The 24,271-nt window shown below is 44.5% G+C and overlaps 1 protein-coding gene across 1 annotated transcript in view; it reads right to left on the bottom strand.

Moving 5' to 3' along the window:
• LOC146860020 (synaptotagmin-5-like) overlaps nt 1–24,056 on the bottom strand; it is a 173,377-nt gene extending 149,321 nt beyond the window's left edge. Inside the window, exon 1 of the mRNA XM_085643784.1 lies at nt 23,717–24,056. Within this exon, the coding sequence (XP_085499910.1) occupies nt 23,717–23,795 (79 nt within the window). The 5' untranslated portion in view covers nt 23,796–24,056. The remainder of the gene's footprint in view (nt 1–23,716) is intronic.
• Nucleotides 24,057–24,271: the final 215 nt, after the last annotated feature.

The following is a 24,271-nucleotide window of genomic DNA, read 5'->3' as shown; positions in this document are numbered from 1 at the left end:
ACGAGTTGGAAACATGAAAGGAAGAAAGAACGATAATTCAGAGAATTAATAAGTTCCAAGTTCCTTTAAAAATTAACTCCGTTAAAAAGTCTTTGTAACAGCAGTACACAATGAACCTTAAAAGAATCAAAGGTTGTTCCAAAAATAAAGATGACAGCATATATAGAACTTACAGAGTATCAATTAAGGAATTGTTTTGCCAGATAGCAAGAGAATTGTTAGACCAGCCAACAAGAAGAGAGCACTTATCATACTGGATCAGAGGATGTAAAAATCACCTACTACAGAATAAATTATACATACAATTAAGAATGAATTAAAAAAGGAGTAGGGGAAGTCTAATTGTAAAATAATAAGTTGGAAAATTTCTAATTGAGGATTATTCATTAATACCAGTACTTAAAGTACACAAGAACCTAACAAATTCCCTTATGTGACTGAAAGCTCCTGAACCTAGGACTCGATGTATTAACATATGTAACTTCGATTCAGAAATTGTGAAATATACAGAATCATATTTTATGAATCACAATTCTATATTTACAAATGTCTGTCAATATCTCTTAGCAGATTTCTGGATATCAATTAACTCAGTTAAATATTCCTGCACAGAAGGAAATACATTTGACAGACAGAAGGAAATATACGAGGATGATTAATATGAGCACACAAGAAATAGATGAATTCTTTGTGTTAGTGTGTGTTAATGCTGTCAACAAAAAAGTCTTGCTCAAATCACCGTCTTGTGCCAAGTCTTGATATCTTAGGTACTTTCAACATATGAATTCAATCTTTCAGTTTGTCCATCCATTTGAGGATGATAATTGATCCACACACGAACCTCTATATCTAAATCTTTACACAAAGTAGACCGGAATTTTGAAATGAACAGGGATCCTATGTTAGTAATGAATACCTGTGGAACACCATGTAAGCGAACAACACATTGCGAAAAACCCATTATAACTTGACAAATGGTCCACAACTACAAGGATCACAGCACAGGTTTGCCTCTTGTTCAGCTTTACAATAAAACCCATCAAGAATGTATGCCAAGGTCTAGGTGGAGCAGTCAAAGGTCTAACACCTCCACAGGATTACTAAGTGAACTCTTAACTTGGGTGCAAGTTTAAAATGTTTGAACATGGATTTTACTATCAATATGTAAGTTTGACCATCAAAGTTATCTTATTACGCAGGGATGGCTCCTCCATTGGAGCGGAGGTGCATCACCCCACTTAACTTACCACCATTTTCTTTTTCATCCCCGCCATGAACAGAACATCAGGACAGGGCGGGACCTGCTGAGTGACAGCAGCAGGCAGGAGGGTGGGCTGTATGTGCACTGTTTAAAGTGCGTGTGTCTTTTTGGCCACCCGGCCTGTGACGGGCAGCCACACATGCTCACTTTACAAATCTCTAACCCAGCTGTATTAAGACAGCTGGGTTAAAGCAAGTTCAGGCCTCCAGAGCACGGTGGAGTGCTGAGTGAGGCCGCTCCCTCCAGTAAGGGTGTTGCTTTCATGCTGCATCAGAGCACTGTCAGAATTGGTCAAGGGTGTTTTCTGGTGGCTGGGCTGCAGTTGAAGAAAGAAGAGGTCCAGTGCAGAAGACTCTATAAGTGTTTAATTTTATTTCTGTTATTTGTGCTTCCCCGTATATACAAACCACCACTGTTGTTACTACTGATAGAGCCTTAGCTACTCCAGAAGTCCCAGTCACTTTTGAATCATAAAGTCAACTCATCGCCTGCTGTCTTATCTGATCTGCCAGTAAATAAACAGCTTTTTCATAATACAACAGCTATCCTGAAAATTATTGGAATGTAATTGAACTTTTAACTGTCCTGGCAGCTAACCAGGGCATACTCAAAATTACCTTAAACTGAGGAGCAATAACAAGATCAAAAACACATTTTCTCTTGATGATTTCCACACAAACCACATAAATCATATCTATATGAAACCTCACTAAACGTGGGGATCAAATGGGACAAGTCAACGTCTTAACATTCTTAACAATATTGAGCGAAATTAATATCCATATAATTTCCGGAAGCTACAGATCTAAAAGTTCTAAAACCACCTTTTACTGACGGTCTGACAAAATCATCTTCAGAGATATTATTATGAGCACCACAACTGACTGTACATGGTTTACAAACCATTTGGGAGCTGACTTAATTACTGACACCTGACTCTTAAAAGTATTACATTTACTTGTGAAATCCATTGCAAAACGACACGACTTTCTACAATATAAAACCAAACTCTTTACACACCTTCTTTCTTTCTCACTTATAATACCTACTTGCATCAGTTCAGGTGTAGGAAACAGGTTTTATTGCAGTACCCCCAACGTTTTGCCTGGTATTTGATGCAACTTTGACTGGAGTGTTCTGGTATCCTGCTATCCAGGCCCCCAGTACCAATATTCTTTCCCTAAAACTGTACACTTGTTCCCCCAAATTGGCAAATCCTTTAGCACCCTCTGTAAGTCCCTACTAAATGGTACCCTGGTATCTAGGGCCTGAGGTACTAAAGAGGGCCACTATGAGCTGTTTGTCTTGGTGCAGACAAAAGTGAAAACACACTCAGAAGCTGGTGGCCAAAATCGTACTTAATCGGGTATTGGAGTGGATAGATGAAAATGGTATACTATCCAATTTTCAGGCTGGCTTCCGGAGCCATGTCAGCACTATTGACCAGGTTTTTAGATTTATGATGCTGTACTGGAACACAGTAGTGCTGGGCGGTGGTGTCCTATATGCAGCTTTTGTGGATCTCAAATCCGCCTTTGACCTAGTTCCACGTAATAAACTCTGGGAATCCCTGGAAAGGGCTGGGATGCCACTGGGGATTTTATCGTTTATTGTAAGGCTTCATGGAAATAACCATGCTTGTGTGAGATGGGGAGGGCAAGGGGAGACTACTAATAGTTTTAAAGTTGCCAAAGGTGTGCATCAGGGGTGCGTGCTAGCCCCCACTTTATTCTCCCTTTTTATTAATAATGTCGTCCCCTATTTTACTGATTTTCCTACCGACGCCCCCACTCTTGATGGATTAAGAATTCCGATTTTAATGTTTGCAGACGACACCCTTTAATTGTCCAAAACTAAACCCGGCCTCCAACGTGCTCTGGATCGCTTCCAACTCTTTTGTAGCGACAATGAGTTGGAGGTTAACGTTGGTAAGACAAAATTTATGGTCCTTCATCTAAGGAAAAAAATCAGTACTACACTGAGAATGAATAATGCCCCTATCGAGCAAACTGATTTTTTTGCATATTTAGGGATGACTCTGGGTCGGAGACTTAATTGGAATCATCAGTTGGATCTCTCAGTAATCAAACATAATCAATTGGCGGGAGCCCTTTTAAAAGAACATAGATCCTCCCTAACAAAACCTATAGCTCCAGTTATGAAGCTGTATCATGGGAAGGTTAGAGCGTCAATACTCTATGGTGCGGAACTCTGGGGCTTTGAAAACTTGCGTCCCCTGGTACTTGCCCAAAACAAGTTTTTGCGATCTCTTACTGGTTTACCCCAATCTACACCTTTAAAACCCTTGTTGCAGGATGTGGGGTGTGTGTCCTTTGAAGAGATAGCAGGGTTTAGACCATTGGCGTACTGGAGACGCTTGTGGACTACCCCAGAGTTAGCTCCTTACGCTTTGGCCCTTAAATATCTCATAGGGGTGGACAAGTCCTGTCAAATTTCTTGGTTATATAACATTAGAGCAGCTCTTATGGCTTTGAATTTAGGTCATCTTTGGTTAGATCCAGAAGGAATTCCCTTTCCATTGAAGAGTGATCTTAAGAGACTGTACGTTGAGATGCTCCAATTTAGGTCCCACGCCCAGACTCCCAGGGATTCACTATCTGATCTCTTTATGGACCATAAGGTCGATTATTCATTGGAACCCTATTGGGACATTATTATTGGAACCGTTGACAGGAAGTTGTACCATCAATTTAGAGTTGGATGTTTACCCCTAAAAAAATTTACAAAAAAATGGGGCAATTATCAGGGTTCAAACACGGATACCTCCTGTCACTGTTGCCCAGGGTATCCTGAGACTATTCCGCATGTGCTATTTGTTTGCCCAGCATATAGAGCTCCCCGCATGAAATGGATCAAGCCCCTGTGTAAACAGTTAGGCATAAGTTCAGCGCAAACAGCTCTGCGTATCTTTAAGTGTGATACCAAGGAGGTGATTGTGGTTGCTATGGCGAAGTTCTGGTCCATGTGCTGGGTTATAAGGAGGAATCATCTGCAAACTTAAAAGCTATTATTGGGTTTTATGAGAGTATACTGTTATTATTGATCTACTGTTATTACATTAGTCTTGGTGTATTTAATACCATTTTATTTAATTTATTGATGTGGCTTATATATTTGTGATGCTGTGTCTTTTATGATTTTTAATCGAATAAAGACTAAATGAACTGAACTGAAAACACAAAATGTCATAAATCCCTGTGTGCCATGTCCCCTACCACTGCATGTCATATTTGTCAGCCACCCCTTACAGCTGGCCTAACAGCCCTAAGGCAGGGTGCTGAATATTACATGTGAGGGCATACCTGCATGGGGAGATATATATGTATATTTTTTAACGGAGTTTTATATAGCGCAAACTTGACCCGAAGGTATCGGGTATCAGAGAGCTTAACATGAGCACCAGTTGCATTACATGAGGACTCATTCATTTCTGTTAGGCACGGGGAGATTAAGTGATTTGCCCAGAATCACAGGATGTTGTGTGCCCCTGACAAGACTCGAACCTGGTTCCCCAGCTCCAAGTTCGACCGCCCTAGCCGTTAGGCCAACACCTGTGCCTGTCAGTCCCATTACTGCCAGTGCACATGGGCAGAGAAGCCATTTTAAAATATGTATTGGATGCTGGTGAAAACGAGTTCCCCAGCTACATGATGGCTTCTCTGAAAATAGGGATGTTTGGTATCAAACATCTCGTATTGGTAACCCACACTGATGTCAGTGTTGGATTTACCAATACATACACACAGAGAGCACCTTAGAGGTGCCCTCTGGAAGCATAACACCCTCTAGTGTCCTTGCTGACTGGTTTCTGCCGGCCTGCCAACTGAGATTCTGTTCTGACCTCCTAGGGTGAGAGACGTTGCTCTCAGGAGACCCAGAACAAAAGCCTGTCCGGGAAGAGGGTGTAACACCCCTTCCCACAGGATGACCTGCTAATTAGCCTCTTTGAGCCGGCAAGCTTCAAAGAAGCTGCCGCCTTTGGAATAAAAATCCGGCTCCCCTCACAGGAGAGGAAGCCATCCCCCACCCACCATCCAGGGCCCTCTTGGCACCTGGACAGGCGTGAAAATTAGCTAGTCCGGTAGGCGTACCAACTCGAGGCTAGTATGACCCCTAAGATGGGCTACTATGAGGTGGACAATATTTCTCAAAAGTAGCCATCTTTGTGATGGCTTACTTAGGAATTCTGGGACAGGGTTATGCCCACTTCCCAGGGGAAGTGGTCATATAGGGGGTGTAGTTAACCCAAGGGCCAGTAGCCCATTGGCTACTGCCCTACACTCCCCTAACAACCCGAAATTCATTATTTAGGGGAGCCCCTAGCACCAGAGAAGGAGATCCTGATAACCTACGAAGAAGAAGGACACAAAGAACTGCAAAATCATAAGACTGAAGATAACACCTGACTTAGAACCAGCTCTGCTGTTCTGTCTGACGTTCGCTTTTGAACCTGCGCCAAAGATGACTCGTCCTGTAGCTGTGTGCATCCAAAACCTAGGAGGACTGCCTGCCTTCAGTGTAGACCAAGACTACCCGGAGAACAGCCGAACTCTTCCCTACACCCCGCAGAAACTCCAAAAGAAAAGACTAAGAGGCCTCTGGAACCTCCAAAACCCGACACCTGAAGCCACCATTGCACCTGTTGCCTTCGGCCTGAGTTGAAGTGGGCCACCGGTGTCAGCAATGTCCCCCATCCCTCCAGAGCTCGAGTCCAGTGTAGTTTCACCCCTCGTGGACTCCCCAACATCGCATGCAGCCTCTGCACGCAGGCCCCCTCGACTGCTCTCAGTAAAACTAATCAAAGCCTAAAGACACCTCTACATCCGTCGCCCACAGGCTGTGGAGAAGAGGACCAGAGGTGGCCCAACATCCCCAAGCATCACAAGTCTAAACTCCCCTGTTGCAACACCCTGACTGGCCTTTCAGTTAGAGCCTGCAGCCTCTTTCCGCATTGAGCAATCTCCATAGAAACCTATTTGGCTCCCGACGCTATTTTGCACCCTGCACCCGGCTGTCCTGTGCCGCTGGTGGTGTACTATTGGTGCTGCCTTAGTCCTTGTCCACCACTCACCTTAGCTCTTGAAGATTGGTCTTGTAAGTTGCTGCTCTTCCTTCCACAAGACAACATTGCAGAACTCAGAAATTTCACTGTGTCCACTTTTTAAAGTGAAAAGAACTTATATTTTAAAATGTACTTACATGAATGATTTTTCTCTGATACCTAAACATATATACTTACTATTTTTATAAATTGGCGTGGATCTCCTTCTTGAGTTGTGTTGTCATTTATTGATCATTGTGTGTATTTGGAAATGTATTGCACTTCTCTGTGTTAAGCCTAAGGCTGCTTGATCACACTGACCCCCCAATAGAGCCCTTTAGGATTGCATAGCAAGCCCCTGTCCACGCATAAGGGAACCCCTGGACTATTTGCTTAGTATATCAACATTTTGATATATCACATAAAGAGCCAGCTTCCTACATCAGGAGTTTCCAGAATTCTGTAGTCTTCTACCTGGACTACCAAAGGTTTTGTCTTTTCTAAATGACATTCAGCTACATGACGATCCAACTGTATCACTAATTGCATGAGGCCATCACACAAAGTAGGTGGATTAACTAACATCACCAAGACATCCATGAACTCACTTCAGAGACCTTAATAAAATAAAGATGCCCTATACGCTTCTAGCCGGCGAGCCTGAACTGCAAATAAACTGAATGGGGTAATATAACACAATCAATTTTGATGGCCTTGTTTAGGTTCAATAGCTTTGCAGTTAAAGATATGTGATTTTCTATGAAACTTTTCATGTATCTGATTGCAAGAAGCAGAAAAATTATAAAGAAAATAGTCTTTTCTCTCTACCAATAGAATACTCCAATTGCCGGCATTGCTAAGATAAGATAAAACAAAGGCCACATGGGTTTACTCGTCTGGGGGAAGGTTCCAGGTTTGCACAAATAATGTAAATGACACTGGTTAAACAGTAATGCACATTTCTGTAGCTCTCCCGAGAACCATGGAAATTTTAAGGATAAACCTGGAGTTCCTACAGAACATAGATGTGCAAAAAACGTGGTACGTCTTAAAGGAAGTGACAATGCCCCGGAATCTGAATTCTTAGAATCTTAGGGCATCTGTGGGCAAATATACTTGACTTGCATTTCCATTTTTTTTTTTGTTTTAAATTCCCCATCTCACTCTTTGCTAAACCTAATTCTGATTGTAAGGTACCCACCCATCTCCTGTTTAAAGTATACTAACTCTGAATGAATAATCTTATTTTCGGTTTAAACTATACTAACGATGTGCTGTAATTTGTTTATGACTTCCATGATCTGAGACAGACTAGGTGCGAATCCATCGCTTAAGACATTCCCGTCTTCTGAAGGTTGCAGTTCACTAATAATTTAATTTAGTGAATTTTGTAATGGTCTGGAAAATGTATGCTCTGCCACACACAGGGTGCAGGAGGAATAAGCACAGGGGGGAACTAAAGACCTGCTGGAATAAGGCAAGTCTCCTATGGGAGAAACTGGAAACTATAATTTTATTCATGAAATTAAATTATTAGTGAACTGCAACCTAAGGAAGACGGAAACGCTTTGGTCTGATGATAGCCGAGATCTCAAAGCCCTGATGACGTCCTCTTGAAAGGACGAAATACATTGGCCAGGCTGGAAATTGATGTTTGGAGAATAAACAAAATCTTTGGGATTCAGCATTATGCCTCCAGCATTTTAATGTACTGAAGTAAGGATCATCCGCGATGATGGACTGTGCTAAATACTAGATATAATGAATTGACAGTTACTTGTGTGACATGCTGCAGTGCTCCCTACGGTGGTTGGGATTGAGTTATAAATGTTCAGGGATCATGCAGAGCAGGACTCTAAGAGGTGAAGCGCTGCCGCCGTCTTTTCTTTGATTGTGCGGTCTTGAAAGGCCATCACTCCTCTTTCTGGAGGTCTCTGTAGTCTTAGCAGAACATTCCATCCCAGTCAAAGGAAGGAAAGGCTAGAGATGGTCATGAAACATCGGCACCACTTGCCGAAAAACATCATTCCTCTGAAGCATTCTCTGTATTGTTATTCAAACTACATTTTCCATGATTCCAGTGAAATCTCATTTTGTTTGGAATGGCAACAGCCATCTTGAAGTCAACAAGTCATCAGGTATAACTTTCCTCAGGGTTTCTTGCTAAGCAATAGAAATACTTTGTTGTTACCACAAAAACTTGTCTTCACATCTTGTGGATACTTGAGAGATGGCTACTTCCCTGGAATTCCTTTGTGATGGACACCTGCACGTGGAGAAGTATTCTAAGGAAACTAATTGTATTTTGAAATCAAGCTAAGATAGTTTGAGTACCAATTACCACCTACCATGAAGGAGAATAAAACTATATTATTTATGTTGCACGTTTTTGGATCCTAATTATGTGAAGCAAGGCAAATGATTCATTATTACTTTAAAAAGACTTTGAAATCTTCACAAGACACTTAAAGTGTTTACGGTAGTGAACCTATTGAGGGGAGAGACTAATTGGTAGTCAATGCGTGCTATATCACTCTGACAAATGTTTGTGATATTACAGTTTCGTGAAAAGAGTACCTTGAATATATCCCAACATCAGAGAACATGCACTCACAAATCAAAGGGTAGTAGGGTTATCATGGAGAGATTGATTTAAAGTCACAAGTGAGACAACACCTAGATACATAGATATCCTTATGGTCTAGCTTACAGGAATATCGGAGTTCTACTCCAACACACAGTCTGAAATACAGAGAGACTTTGAAGTTTCACAGAAAGTGGCAGATGTAATGTATTATAGTGATCAGATATCAAAATATTACTCGTGTTCAAATATTCACTACTACGCTTATAAGCCAATGCCTAGCAGATTGACAGGTCAACATCGCAATATTCAAAGTCTCTGTTTTCTCTTATTACTTTCCCCTTTCAATGGGTCAACGGATAACTCACATATTGCTAGTCTGTGTGTCTTGTTGTGGCTACAGTGAAGTGTGGAAACATTCATAACTCCCATCGGATCCAGACATTCAGCAACCGCTGTCTCAAATAGGTTTATTAAATAATTGGTAAGCAACTGAAAGGAATAAGTATCACAAATCAGTTATTGAGAAGGGAATGCTGGTGAATAAAACTTTTTTAACTCTGAACATCTGTTGGGAATGAACAACCATGTGGCTTACAGATGTTTTCTTTGACAAGAAGTAATGGAATAGAAACCACACCCAGAGGAAGGGACCTTGAGTCCCCGGAAGCATTAGGTTCTGGTTGTGTAAGAGAAACTGGAAGTTATGAGTACATTTTCGGTGAAGAAGACGGAAAGGATAGGCAAGGGTGATAATGCATGGAGTGGATCAGATACGCCAACCATAAAGAAAGGAGGATGAACATTTTGACCATATATAGATCAATGATTGGGAGTGATTTATAAAAAACAGTAAAGTGCCATTAAATATATACATGTACGTGTGTGTCCGTGTTTCTTTTTTTTTAATCCAAAAGTAAAATTCAATAAAAAAAAGATATGCTTTTGTACTGAAGAGTGTGTGACCAAACAAATGTAAAAGTCTACATCAAGTAAAGTAGAGGTACGAAAAAAATATATATAATATTATTAAAGTGGAATGGAATTGAAGCATATTCTGAGCGATTACCCTTTATTGGAGACCGGACTCCGCTTCATTGGACTTTCATGGATTTACCTCCACTATAAGCACCACCCCCCCAGCCAGCATAACTCTCTCCTGTCGGAAATTGTAACATTGAGGGCCTTATGTAGGTAGCCTAACATTTACCACTTCATAAATACCGAATTATACCGATTCGGTATTTATGAAGTGGTAAATGCTATGTAGGTAATCAGTCGGTAAAAATTACCGAATCGGAATTGGTCGGTAATTTAGAATCGGTATTTACCGATTTGGTAATGGTAACTGGCTTCCCATTGATTCCAATGGGCCAGGAGGCCCGTAGGAATCAATGGGAAGCCTGTTACCATTACCGAATCGGTAAATACCGATTCGGTAATGGGGGGAGCACAATCAAGGGTAGCAGGGTGTCACAGTGACACCCTGTTGTACCCCTGATTCCTGCATGTGTGCACATGTGGCACACATACATGCCCTAAGGGCATGTATGTCTGCCACATTGCACACTTCTAAGTGCCAAAAAATGCTTTTTCTAAGCCATTCGCCATTTACCACCAACTTTTAGTTGGTGGTAAATAACGAATCCACACAACACCCACACACTCCCCCTACATCTCATTTCAGGATTCGGTATTTACCGAATCGGTAAAATTACCGATTCGGTAATTTTACCGATTCGGTAAATTACCGAATCCTGAAATGTCCCCCCTACATACCAAAAGCCTGAATACCGGTCGGTAACGGGATTTTTACCGAAAATCGGCCGTTACCGACCGGTATTAGGCTACCTACATGAGTTCGGAGACTGGAATTTCTTTCGAATTCACATGTTATAAATATGCCAGATCTATTGGAGAATATTAGTATTTTGTGGTGCATGCAGTTTTTATATCATGGCTGCAGAAACGTTTTAAGGCATGGGAAAAGTGTGCAATTGGCCATGGCCTCACTTCCATAAAAGCCCCCTGGGAAGGTGATTGGGACAGACTAAAGCCCACCCACAGCTCTCTGCATAAAAAAACAGATTGTCTTTTAATGGAATTGACACAGTTTTCGAACAAACGCATAGTAGCAAATTGAAATAAACTAGAGACATTTTAAGACGTGCAAAGTGAGCAACTGCCAGAGACCCCCACAGTCCAAGGGGGCCGACGCCAGTTGTGAAGAGGGATTTATTTTGTATTACTAATATGTGCAATTTAAGCTGTCATGTCACGCATTTGCATGGATCTTAGTTGGGGCTTCAAAAATCCTTAAGATGGCGCTGTTTGGCTGTGTGAATTTAATATACCCCGAGCTCGGCCTGGGTAACAACCAACCAATATGAGTTTTCCAGGGCCAGCCATTGCTACCCCAGGCTTGGTGCGCTCGCACTGCCTTGCTACCAAAGTCCTGGGGCTAGGAGAATGCATTGGCGTGATAAGAACGCTAACAACGAGCAATGTCTGCATCACATCAGAGCTTCCCCCACCCTTCCCACCTCCCATTAATCCCAGGATCAAAAGGGAGCGGTTGAGGGGCCAATGCCAGGGCAAAGCATCATCAACCCTATGATGTCATCGGTGATCAAATAATCTGTGACGTCACTTCAGCAACCCTCTGGGCTTTCGGTTGATCAAAAGCATGAGACCCCCACTAACGGATGTGACGTCACGCATTCTCGCGCCGGATCCCGCCTTGAAGTGTGACTGACAGCTCTCACTTGCCACGGTTGGGTTGACTGGCGCGAGGCTTGTCTTATCGCTGCGCTGTTCGCTCGCCGCGTTCACGTCCAAAAGTCTTTATTTCCCTTCTCTGGGTACTTTATCTGATTACCCGGAGCTTGTGTATTTTTGAACACTGCTCCAGCAGTCTTGGCGTGAAAAGAGCTTTGAAGATAAACATTGCATTGTGCGGAGCGGCATTCCCAACAAAGCTATGTGAAGAGCGTGCGTCATCCCCAGCTGCTGAGTCGCATTTCTAAGCGGTCACCCTGGAAATGCAGTGAAGGAATAATCAACCTGCACGGCCTCGGCCCGAGCACTGCTTGAAATGGAAAAACAGAAGTGCAGGTACCCTGAACCAGAGTACCTGCTTGTTTCTGAGAAGTGCCGGTACTCTCCAATTAAAAGTATTACGTCACTCTTCAGTAGTGCACAGTGGCGGTCTCCGCAATGACGGACGAGCGTCGCCCCACTGCTTTCAAGTAGTGCAAGAAGAGGAAACATACAATGATTATAACTTTCAGTTATTATCATTGCAGGCGGTCTTTTGTGGTTTGCCCACTCCTAAGTTTGCAATGACTGTTTGGTCAGCTCTCTGGGGCCGCCCAATCCAGTAATGCGCACTTTCCCCGTTCTCCATGTAGAACATGCCCAGGCCCCCATTCCCTGATTGACTGTCAATCCAGGAAGCTCAAAACCAATCACAACTCTACATTGCAGCGTTGTGATTGGTCAGGGGACCCTGGGTGCCTACCAATAACAATGCTGCATTGCAGCATTGTGATTGGCCAGTAGGGGCTGGCTGTGCTTCCTGATTCTTGAGAGCATGTGGAAGAGATGCGGGACCCAGTGGGAAGGTAAGTACATTTTTACATTTTTGGTTGTTTACGCATCCTCGTGCAACCACCCTACCCCATGCCCGCCACCCACAAGCCATGCCAGCCGCCACTGGAAGTGCAGGTTCTCTCCATCCCAAAATAAAAAACCTGCATGTACTCAGTACTGGCCCATTTAAAGCACTGGGCCCGGGGCCCCTGTTGTCGCTGCAGAAATCAGGAGCAAATACAGCATCACTCCCCTATCTCTCATCTTAAAAGACATTGGCCCCCTCATGGAGTCCCTTTAAATTTCCTATGCCCTTGGCTCTCCTCCCATTAGCAACGTCATCAAGTGAAGCCCATGCATAGTTGACAGTCTTTGAAAGAAAATTCCCTGGATACTTTGCGGCATAGGGCTGCTGCAGATAGAAAGTTTTTGTTTGCATACCTGTGTGTAATAAAGAGGCACAGTTTCTGCAACAACATTACCCGGGACAGTCTCCAACTTGCCGGGACTGTCCCTGCAAAAATGGGACAGTTGGCAACTATGCCCCTGTCTTGCGTTGTGGTCCCCACAGCACTACTGAAGAAACAAAGTAGTTTGTGTGGCAGGCAGGCAACACTAAGGCCTGATTGCGAGTGTACCAAAGTTTTGGGAATAGCATAAAGTTTTTGCACAGGATTCGGAAAACTCCAGTTCACTCATAATTAAGGCTTACGTTGCTGTTTGCACTGTAGTTACCCTATGGTGACGTGGACAACTGCTTAGACTCGGACCCCAATCATAAGGTAACCAGATTTTGGCGCGTGCATTCAGTATCACCAGAAATAATGTTTCTGGTCAGTATTCCAGTACCATAACCTGACTATTACAAGTTAATCTCCAAGGAGTGGGGAATAACCATGCAGACCCAGTTCCACGCAGACCCAAACACCGCTTGGTTAAATGCCACATGGTATTCTCTTTTCTGTGGGGAATCAAGGATCCCATTTACCACCTACTTTCAGCAGGTGTTAAATGGGAGCAGGGAGAGCTATGTGGGTTGAGGTGGGGAGCGACGGTGTCCGTGGGCAAGGGATGGGGGATTTGTATGCAGTGGCGGCTCCTCTGCTAAGGCGGAGGAAAGTCGCTCCACTGCTTTTCAGCAGTGAAAGGAAAAATAAAATGATAATAACTGAAAGTTATAAAAAAAAAATCCGATTACAGGTTCTGCATCTTTGTCAGGCAGGGAGGGCTGTTCTGCTGACTGAGCAGGGGAAGAAAGGAGTGGTTTGCACTCCCTAAAGTGCGCATGAATGTTTGGTCTGCCCACTGGGGACTGCCAAACAGTCATGCGCACTTTGCATGTTCTCCACCCAAACTGCACTACAGAGAGGGGGGAGAACATGCCCAGGCTCCCTATCCCCATCTGAGCGCCATGGTTTGGCGCTCAGACCAATCACAATGCTGCAAAGCAGAGTTGTGATTGGCTCAGGGGAGCTTCTGCCTGGGTGCTTCCGGTGCCTTGTTCCGGCCAGCAGAGGAGTGACGCGCCGAAGGATGACGCGGCGAGGAGGTGATTTAAATTCAAATTTGCACTTTTTAAAATTTACAACCCGTCCCTGTCTATCCTCCCCGCCCGCCTCCCTGCCCCACCACCCCACCTCACCACCACCAATCAGTGCCAGACGCCACTGTTTGTATGCGCTTTCTCCGCACCTCCATACCATAGAAGAGGATTGAGCTAGGACCGGCATCCTGGGCTAGGCTGTGCTTCAAGCCTGACCCACATGCGGTTTTATCTGCTCGATTTTCTGGCTGGTTGAATTGTGCCTGGTGTTCCCGCACCCAGGAAATCCAGGTTCAGGAACTGGGCCAGTTATAACTGGACAGAGCCCTATCCCGCCTGGGAAACAACTCTGCCAACAGTGGCGGCCTTGCCTATAATACAATCGTGCAGGATGGGCTGCCCTGACAGGTCAGAATGTGGGCTGATTTTATTGCTCTTTGTGGGCCTGTTTTATGATCTGCTGGGCCAGTTTTTACTGTTGATTTCCCTGATATGAAAACATACATTGCCTGCAGCAAGCTCAAATCCATGCGGTCTTCCATACCTTGTTAAACATTTATAAAGCGTGTCTTCATAAGTACAAAACTGCCCTATTTACGAATATGGGACATTTTTTAGTTTTCTAATTCACTAATTGAGGCCACTTTTGTGTTGATGCATGGGCCTATTTTCTGTCCCAATCCGACCTTGCGCCCAACTTGTAATTGAGATCTCTGTGGCAGCACTGACCCCCAGCATAGTACAGTGTCCTTCCACCAATTCCCCATTCCTGGATCTAAGGCTCTGTGGCAGCAGGGGCCCAAGCCTTTTTGCTCACTCGTGAGTACTATTAGCCTCACTAAGGGGCATATTTACAAGGGCTTTATCTCCGCTTTTTTGGCTTACAAAGCCAAAAAAGCGGAGATAAAACCAGCGCCCTATTTACAAGAGGGTGCTAACATGCATAATTGCATGTTAGCACCCTTTTTCCCAACGCCTCACTTTGCATCTCCAATGAGATGCAAAGTGGGCGTTACTGGGCGTACCCAAGAAGGACTACCTTGCAAATATCGCTGATGTTTACATTGCGATATTTACAAGGCAGCCCACATGATTTTAGCACACATTAGATTTTGGCGAAAACTGCAGTTTTTGCCAAAACCTAACGTCTGCTAAAATCCTGACTTAGCCATCCCTAATATAGGGGGTGTATTATGCTGATACGACCCTGTGGGTCATATCAGCAAGGTTATCGCCCTTTTGCAGGGAACATTGCTGGAAAACCAGCGATGTTCCCTGCAAAAGGGAGATAACCTCGCTGTCTCTGGAATTGTTATCGCCCTAGAGTAACGCGTTGTTAATAACACGCTACCAGGGCGATAAATACCAGAGATAGCCTGCGATAATATAATTATCGCTAAGCACGGCCAGCGATAATTATCACTGGCCGTTGTTAATATGCCTCTTAGAGTTTCCCTTTATTTGAGTTGGTATTAACACGCAGACCAGATAATACTGGATTCTTTTTTTGCATGTCATTCCCCCTTCCAGGCCAAACAATGGGCCTTTTTCTACATATCATCCTATGACTGTTGCCCTCCGCAGATCTGCATAAAGCCTTGTAGACATCATTTGTTTGCAGGCTCTAGTTTGTTTTCCATCTGTAATCATCCCCACAGCTACATCAAGCTCTGACGAAGCCATGAATCTGAATGCCTTAATTCTGAACATTAATCTTCTTAAAACCCGTAGAGGCACATCTTTCTAAATCTTGACTTTACAGAGCACGGCTTCTTTATATCCATGTACTTCTCATAGCTGCGTATAGGTTGTCGAGTCATATATGTGCATGGTCCACTCCAAAGGGTTTGAGCCTTGGATCTTCGGGCCCGCTTTCATTCTTAGTAACTCTCATCTATAATTGAGTCTACCACGAAAAACTAATTTAATGAGCCTGGAGTCTTTCCAACTCACAAAACGGCCTTGTGTTCTGGTTGGTTACGTATTGAGCTTGCAGGGACTGACTTGTTTTCATCTGCTTTCTAGTTCACTGCTTTTCAACACTGCCTCACTTAACCAGCTCTGGAATTCTTTGTTGTGTTCTGGAACTTTCCCTGCAGTGTGGAAGCAGGCCTATCTTCTGCCAATCCTCAAAAAACCAGATGCTGACCCTGCTGTTTTTAAAAATTATAGACCCATTTCCCTCCTACCGGCACCAGCAAAAATTCTTGAACGAGTAGTTAATGATCAACTCTCCAATCACCTGGAATCTAGAAATCATTTTCATGACTCTCAGTCTGGATTCAGAGCGGGCTACAGCACAGAGACTGCCCTCCTTAAAGTTTCCGAGAGTATCCGCGAGAGCGTTGATTTGGGCAAAGCAGCGATGCTGGTGCTACTCGATCTGTCCGCGGCGTTCGATACAGTTGCCCACGCCATTCTTATGGATAGGTTAAGAGACCTGGGTATTCAGGCACGGCCCTGTCCTGGATACGGTCTTTCCTGGGAAACCGGTCTCAACAAGTCTTTCTTCATCCTTTTATCTCTGACGAGAAACCCTTGCTCTGCGGGGTTCCACAAGGCTGTGCTTTGAGTCCTCTGCTTTTTAACACCTACCTTTCACCTCTTGTGGCATTGGTAGAATCCTGCGGGGTGAGGGTGATCTCCTACGTGGATGACACCCAATTGGTGTTCTCTTTCGAAGAGCATTCCGAAGCTTCTTTTTCCAACTTTAGAAACTGCCTGAGTACCATCTCGACTGGATGTCATTGAACTGTCTCAAGCTTAACTCGGACAAAACCAAGGTACTCTTTTTTTTAACCAAAAATCTCCGACCCCCGCTGCGCTCTTGTGGCCGTCCGGGATGAATCCTCCTCCTGAGCCTGTTGACTCGGTGAGAAATCTCGGCTTCAGAGTAGACAATGAACTTTCCTGCAAAACCCAAATCAGACAAGTCTCCTCCTCCTCCTTTAGGAAGCTTCGCACACTACAGAAATTCCTCAATTTCCTTCCACTGGAGTGCCGCCGAACAGTAATCCATGCTTTAATTACATCCCACTTGGATTACCCCAACAGTCTCTATCTGGGGGCTCCCGCCTATCTGACTCGGCGTCTGCAGATAATACAAAACGCTGCCCTCAGATTGATTTGTAAAATACCTTTGATTACCCCCCACCTGGGAAATCTTCACTGGTTACCGGTGATTAAACGCATCGAATTCAAAGCCCTTACACTGGCATTCAGAGCATGCCAGGGATTAGGCCCTGCGTCCCTGAGAGCTAGACTCCAGCACTACCATCACGACTGGACCCTTAGATCCAACTACCAGTGTCTCCTTGCTATTCCCCGTTTTCGCAAGGCAAGCACTGGTGGCAGAGCCTCCGCTGTTAAAACCTCTAAACTTTGGAATACTCTGCCACTCTCCGCTCATCAGAATAAGAAATATCTTTTCAGCGTACTCTGAAAACCTGGTTGTTTACCAACATCTAGTTCTCTTCTCCATGCCTGTTATCTGCTGTCTGCCTCAGTGCCGGGACACCCCCATTGGGGGAAGCCATGCCCTCTACAAATTCCTAAATAAAATAAATAAATTAACGCACGCAATCACTCTGCACCCCCATCCTTGAGCAGTCTGACGCAAGTATCGGTGGAGCTCTGAATCCACCTCATGTTTTGTCTCTACTCATTCCACACCGCATGTTGATGTGACAGAGAGACTGGTAGAGCAATCAATTTTCAGGATCTGCCGCTCAAGAACTTTCAAGCTTAGATCGCGGATAAAGGCTATGACTGAAGTGGACCCGTTCCAGACACTGACAACTTCAGGGGTGTCTAGGAGAAACTGTCCTGGATCTGTTTCTCTTAAAAGAATCCGGCTGAGCCCACCAGCGCCAATCCGGGACATCAAAACAGATTTTAAGGTGACTGTTGACCTGGAGATTCGTGGTTCTGGGCTCTCCTGAAGATTGCCTAACACTCTATAGAGCAGCGTTGCAAGGATATTGTATGTTTTTAGTCAAGAAGACAATTGCAAGCACAATCACATGGTCACTCAGTGGATTGAATCTGCAGAACAGCCCCGTACTCTTTCTTTATCTGGTGTTGTGTGTTATGCCAAAGGAATCCCTGAATATGCAGCCAAAGAGACCCTTAATTCTTGCCCCTCACACACTGGGGATTAAAACAACAGGCTGTGCTGGGTGCAAGCTCTGGGCAACATCAGACTCCTGATGTCAGATCTGTATAAAACAGACTGTGGTCATCAGCCCCTAACCGGATACCCCTTCTGTCCACTCCTGTCCATTGGCTGCCCAGCACTATCTGGGAACTTTGCTCTATCCATGTAAAGAGGGAGCGGCAGCAAAATATGTTACCTCTTGTGAACTGCTAAGACATGGGGCATACAATATAAACACAACAGCAAGCATGACCTGAAATAACACAGCAGGCAGAGAATCTAACTACGCACTACTATCATAATTGGAACATTTAAGGTGATACAACCTGTTTGACGTGTTATTGTCAACAAATCCCAACCGAGTGGAGTTTATGACGAAGTATTCCTGAGTAAAGAGTAAAGACAGACTCTTAAACACAAAATGTAATGACGCTCTAGATGGGCCAGAAAATAATGTAAGGTACATTTGCATGACAGTGCCCTTTTGGGGAGTTTTATGGAGCACACAGTGTTCTCCATCACCTCTGGCCTGGAGGCCTAATACCTGGCTCGGAGTCTGTAACAAGAGGAGGATATTTTCAGGCTCACTGTAATCATGAAACAGGGCAGAGGCTCCATCTCCTCAGATTGCTGAGGTGTGGAATAATTATTGTGCACGTGTAAACTCCCACAACATAACGTGTATTTGTAAAGCACACGTTCACCCGTAGGTCTCTTGGCGCTGAATAACAAATGTTTATTGTTACCCAACTCAATGGTACTCATTTTATTGGCCTCAGATAGATGAAAGGCTGAGTGGACCCGCCGGGATTTGAACCTGTGACCATGAGGTCAAACACAGGCACCTGCAGTGGATGCATTAGTCCACTGAGCAAACAGACCCATGGCTCAGTGGGATTATTGATAAAATACAGGAAGCACAGAATGCACTGGGGTTTCACAAGCGACCAATATCTTACTGAAAGAAACTGAGCTTGAAATTGACAATGACATTTGGATGGCTGCTAACTGCAGGAATGATTGGTGCAATAGTGTGAAGAGATTTTTAAGGAAATACATTAAATGGTGACGCAGGATCACTCCTATTGCTGGTTTAATTACCTCTTCCAATTATTTTCCTGTATAAATTCGACAGCGGAGAGCCTCCTATGTAGACTTCAGGGTTAGATAGCCCCTATTCCGACATCCTGTATTCGACAATACCCTATGCGGATTGTTACATTTCTTATCTTTCTGGACACATGCATAGGATAGGTTTTTCTACAGAACACAGGTTAAACATTCTACTATACTGAGCCCTGGATTACATATCTCCCTGTACAGTTGTTTGTGCTAAGTAAAATCTACAGACCCATAGGTTAGAGATCCTCCTATGCTTAACCCTGGATTAGCTATCCTCCATATTAATTCTGATATTAAAAATATTTGTATTACAATCATTAGGTATGATAGCTTCTCTATAGCCTCAGGGTGTAAATGTCCTACGCAGATGTCTAAGGCAGATAACCTGCTCTGTATATCACTATGTTAATTCTTATACAGATGTGTTCTTTACAGATCTCTAGGTTAAATAACTAACCAGGCATATCTCTCGGTTATATAACCAGTGATACAGATAACTCAACTGGACACCATGAAGATGCTGAGGAAGATCTTCAAATGGCTCTTAAGCAACATTAGTAACACTATCACTCACACCCTTGTCGCCTGCAAGTTGGACTATGAGAACACCCTCTACGCCGAATCACCAAGCAGCTCACTAGAAGAAACCATCCAGAACTAGGCAGCTAGACTCATCCTCAACTTCCCACTTAGAACTCACATCACATCACCCCTCAGGGACGTACACTGGCTCCCGATATTAAAACACGTTCCATTCAAACTCCTCACACACACATTCAAGGCACTACACAACTCAGGCCCTACCTACCTAAACAGTTGCATCTCTTACCCACCACCCACCCAGAGACCTCTGCTCCTGCTCACACACCTTTCATGCATACACAGAGACAGATTAGGAGGTCGGCGTTCACTTACATTGCTCCTAAAGCGTGAAACGACCTCCCACTCCACATCAGAACCTCGTTCTCTCTTCTTGAATTCCACAAGAAGCTGAAGACCTGAATTTTCAATTAACCAACCTACCGAGGCAGGACTAGACACACACAACTGCTCAGCACCAGGATACCCTTGTGGGTGAGAGTGCACTTTACAAATATACATAATACCCTCTCCAAAAATCTCTGCATTAAGAATGTTCTTATACAGCTCCAGAGGTTTGATATATTTTCAATAAATCCCTCGTTTAGATATTGGTCATATTGCAAAGTACGACATGTGACCTTCCATGCATATTGCTGAGTTAGCTAATCTCATCGGTGGTTCATTTATTATTTATGCTCCTATGAGTACCCCTATCTTCAATATTATCACTAGGTCCAGTATCATAGGTTAGAGATCTCCCTATACACATAGGGGTATATTTATCAAAGTTTTGCATCACCTATGTGTCACGCAAGGTAGTGCAAGGGCAACAAAAAACGTAGAATGATATTTATCAAGCCAAGCAAGGCCACTTTGCTCGGCCCCACGGGGCTCTGTAAATCTGGGTTAATGCAAGGCAGCACAAGTCGCTACCTTGTATTACTCTGCCCCAGGGAGCTTTTCCATAGGTGGAGTATGGGTGTTTCCACACATCCATCCATGGATTTTGGTGCAGCCCTAGATTTACCAGGACTGGTCAACTTGGGAATGAATCAAAATGCTACGCCTTCCATGGGGAGGTGTAACCACGAGAAATATCTTTATTTCTCCTCATTTATTCCTCTTTTCACATATGCTGCATTCTGCAGCACATGTAGAAAGAGGAAAAAAGCCCCAGAGGATTGTTTTAGCTACCTGCACAAAAACAATCCTATCTGCAACGCAGATCCTTTTGCACCATGGTGCAAGGAGGCCTGCATCGATAATAAGCAGCAGTTTGTGTGCAAGATCAGGTAGACATCAGGAATGCACCATAACTTAATAGATATGGCGCATTCCCGCCCTCGCCCTTTCACGCAGCAGAGCAGGGTGTCTTGCCTCATTGCGTGAAATAATAATAAATATGGCCCTTGGTCTCTACGGGGTCCTATATGACAAATCGTCTTAAACACATTCCTAGCTTTGACGTCTTGGCTACATATCCTCAGTGTAAATATATTCTATGCAGACCCCTCGGTTCCATGGCTCACTGTTCATATCAATAAAATAAATACTTTCTCTGTAGGTTCCTATACTAGACGGCCTCACATGAGGTAAAAAATAAGAGATGAAGCTAAAGAAAGGACCATCTTACTACCCTCTGCTGCCTCTCTTTTCTCTCTTAAAGAGCTACCAGGGCTTCCTTTCTCTCCATACTACACCCCCGTAATCTCACCTTAACACATGTATATATCAATGGTTTCTCTCTAGGCACCAAATCTCCTTCCCAGTTCCCTTCACCACATGTGCATCCACATCTCAGCCTTCCTCTCTCTCTTCCTCATCAGATGCTTTCTCTGTCGTCTTTTTCTCTCCTCTCAAATTAAATGAATGTTTTCGCTCTCCTCTCCACCTCCCTCTATGTTTTTCTCATTTTCTGAATATCCTGTATTGCTTTCTCCCTCACTGTTCGTCATTTAGTCTCCATTAGGGCTGGCCGAAGAATTCCACTCTGCCGGCGGAGTTCGTAGAGTTTTGCCCAGAGCGGAGTTCCGAAAAACTCTGCAAAGTGACACGGAGCGGAGTTTTTTCTCTTGAGTGGCTTGTTAATGTTAAGTTGGTGAGTGCTGGCAAGAAAAAATCATGTGTTAGACCTCCTAACGGTGAGATTTCTCAACACATGCAGATCGCGACCACTCATGTTGAGAAATCTGCCACTCACATTGAAGCTGCACTCAAGTAGAATGCTTACTCGAGTGGCAGAAAGCAGCAGCGCTCTCTGGTGTGATGCTTAGTGCCTAGGGCTTTAAGTGGGATGAACAAACTGGGGCGTCTCTCAAAGGGGCGTGGCCAATATAATTAAGGGCGTGTCTTAAAAACACTCAAGCTAAAAATGTGTGCTTAGCATAGTGTGCCACCCAACTTGTATTTTGCTGTTTCTGTCATTGCAGCCAGATATATGATGCAAGTAACATCATACATACAACAAGTCAGGATTATTAGCTTTGTCAATGGTTGTTAGTTGCATAAGATAAATAATCAGCAACTATGGCTTGTATATAATAAGGAAAAAGCTTCCATTTAAAGCCCTGGTGACACCACAATAATGTTGCTGCTCCTAAGTTTCAAAAAAGAGAAGGGAAATCCAGAGAGAAAATGACTCTCTTTAAAGGATTTCCCTTCCCCTACAACACTCACCTGGCGTCACATCATGCCGTAACTTCTCCACTAGTGAGAAGTGTGAGCATGCGCACATCGATGTGCCTGCTGTCACTGCAGTCCGGAAATAAACGGACTGCTTGTGCCAGCCAGGTTACAAAACATAGCCGGATAGAGACCCGTTTCAAGGTCCCGTTTAAAAAACTGCCGGTGCTCAGCACCGGTGAGACCCGGCCCACTTAAAGCCCTGATAGTGCCATTCCTGCTGATTTTACAGCACAGACAAACTCCCAGCGATAAAAATCAGTGTGAGAAGCGTGACTTAACAGACTCTGCTGGTGGCGGAACTCCGTGGAGTGCGGTAGAGTTTTCCCGGCAATTCGTGGAGTTCTGCGGAGTAAAACTCTGCGAACTCCGCCCGGTCTAGTCTCCATCCCTCTTCTCCACCCACCTGGCAGTCTGTTTTCTCAGTCTCCCGCCCTCTTTTCACTATCACTCAAGTGCTTGATTCCCCTCCTTGCCCCCACGCCCCCACTCCTCTCCTCCGTTCATGAATTTGTCTTTCACATCTTCGCCCCCTTCCTTGGTTCTCCATCACTCGTCTTATGTCAGTCTAACTCTTCTCACCATACTCTCTCTCTCGAAGACCCTAACACAGGCTTCTGCAGGGGGTAGCGGGGGTCAAAGCTTCAGCCCCCCCCCATTCAGCTCAAAGCCTATGAATATTTGTGAGAAAAAGGACACAATCTGCATTCTGCAGAGGACTTCATGATGTTGCGTTACAATTTTGTCTCTATCTTGGGGTGTCTCCCTCTTTGGTCTCTCTTTTCCATGTCCATCACTCATGAACTTCACTTCTCCCTCCTGTCTGCTTCCCTTTTTAGGGGTTAAGGGATTTTTTGAAACATGGGATGAGCAAACTGGCCTCTGGCACATGGTCCCAGATTATTTGGGGCAGCTGAGTAGTAGCTACTCACCTCTCAGCCTACGAGCTACTCACCTCTCGGCCTACGGATTGCTTATCCGTTTGCCAGTCCTATTGAATAAACTCTTGTGACTTAAAAATGTTTTTCCCAAATCGAGCATTGCACTAAATCTGTCTGAACTTCATCTGGCGCCTAGAGGTTTCTAGGGTCTCACTGTGCGCTGTACAAAAACACCGACTCCGAAGGCCTTACCTGGAACGTGCCCATGGGGCTGGTCCCGCGCCGAGTTGAGAAGCTGCACTTCGTGAGACAGACCGGCAGGGATGGACATGGGCGCGGGACAGAGGCGTCTCAGGTGCCGAGGCGCTTTCTTCCGCGAGGAGCTGGAGTGACAGACTTTTGCTCCCGGGGTAAGCCGAGCGCGCTGGGAGGAACGGCGGATCCGTGAGCCAGCGGCCTGGGAGCCTGGCGCTGTCTGTGGCTGTGTGGGCAGGCTCAGAGCTGGGTAACCCGTGCCAGGGTGATATCGCCAGGGGCCCAGGGCTGCCTGCAGAGCTCGGGCAGGCTCTACAAACAAAGCAGCGGAATGGGCCTGTTTGCTCACTTCTCTCTGAGAGCCGTCTCGAGAAAGGACATGTCTTTCTGTGACTGTGGAACAGGTGGGGGGAGGGGGGCAGTGCTGGCTTGGCAACGCAGCAGCGGCGGTCTCTTCCTTGCGAGTCTCACTCTGGTATTTGGGAAAGTAGCCAGCTGTTGCTTAAATTATTTTATTACATAAAGAAAAAGTCCAGAATTCTTGGCATACGA

Source organism: Triturus cristatus, chromosome 3_1 (assembly GCF_964204655.1).
Source record: "Triturus cristatus chromosome 3_1, aTriCri1.1, whole genome shotgun sequence".
Lineage (NCBI taxonomy): Eukaryota > Metazoa > Chordata > Amphibia > Caudata > Salamandridae > Triturus > Triturus cristatus.
This window is presented reverse-complemented; position numbering and strand designations above follow the sequence as displayed.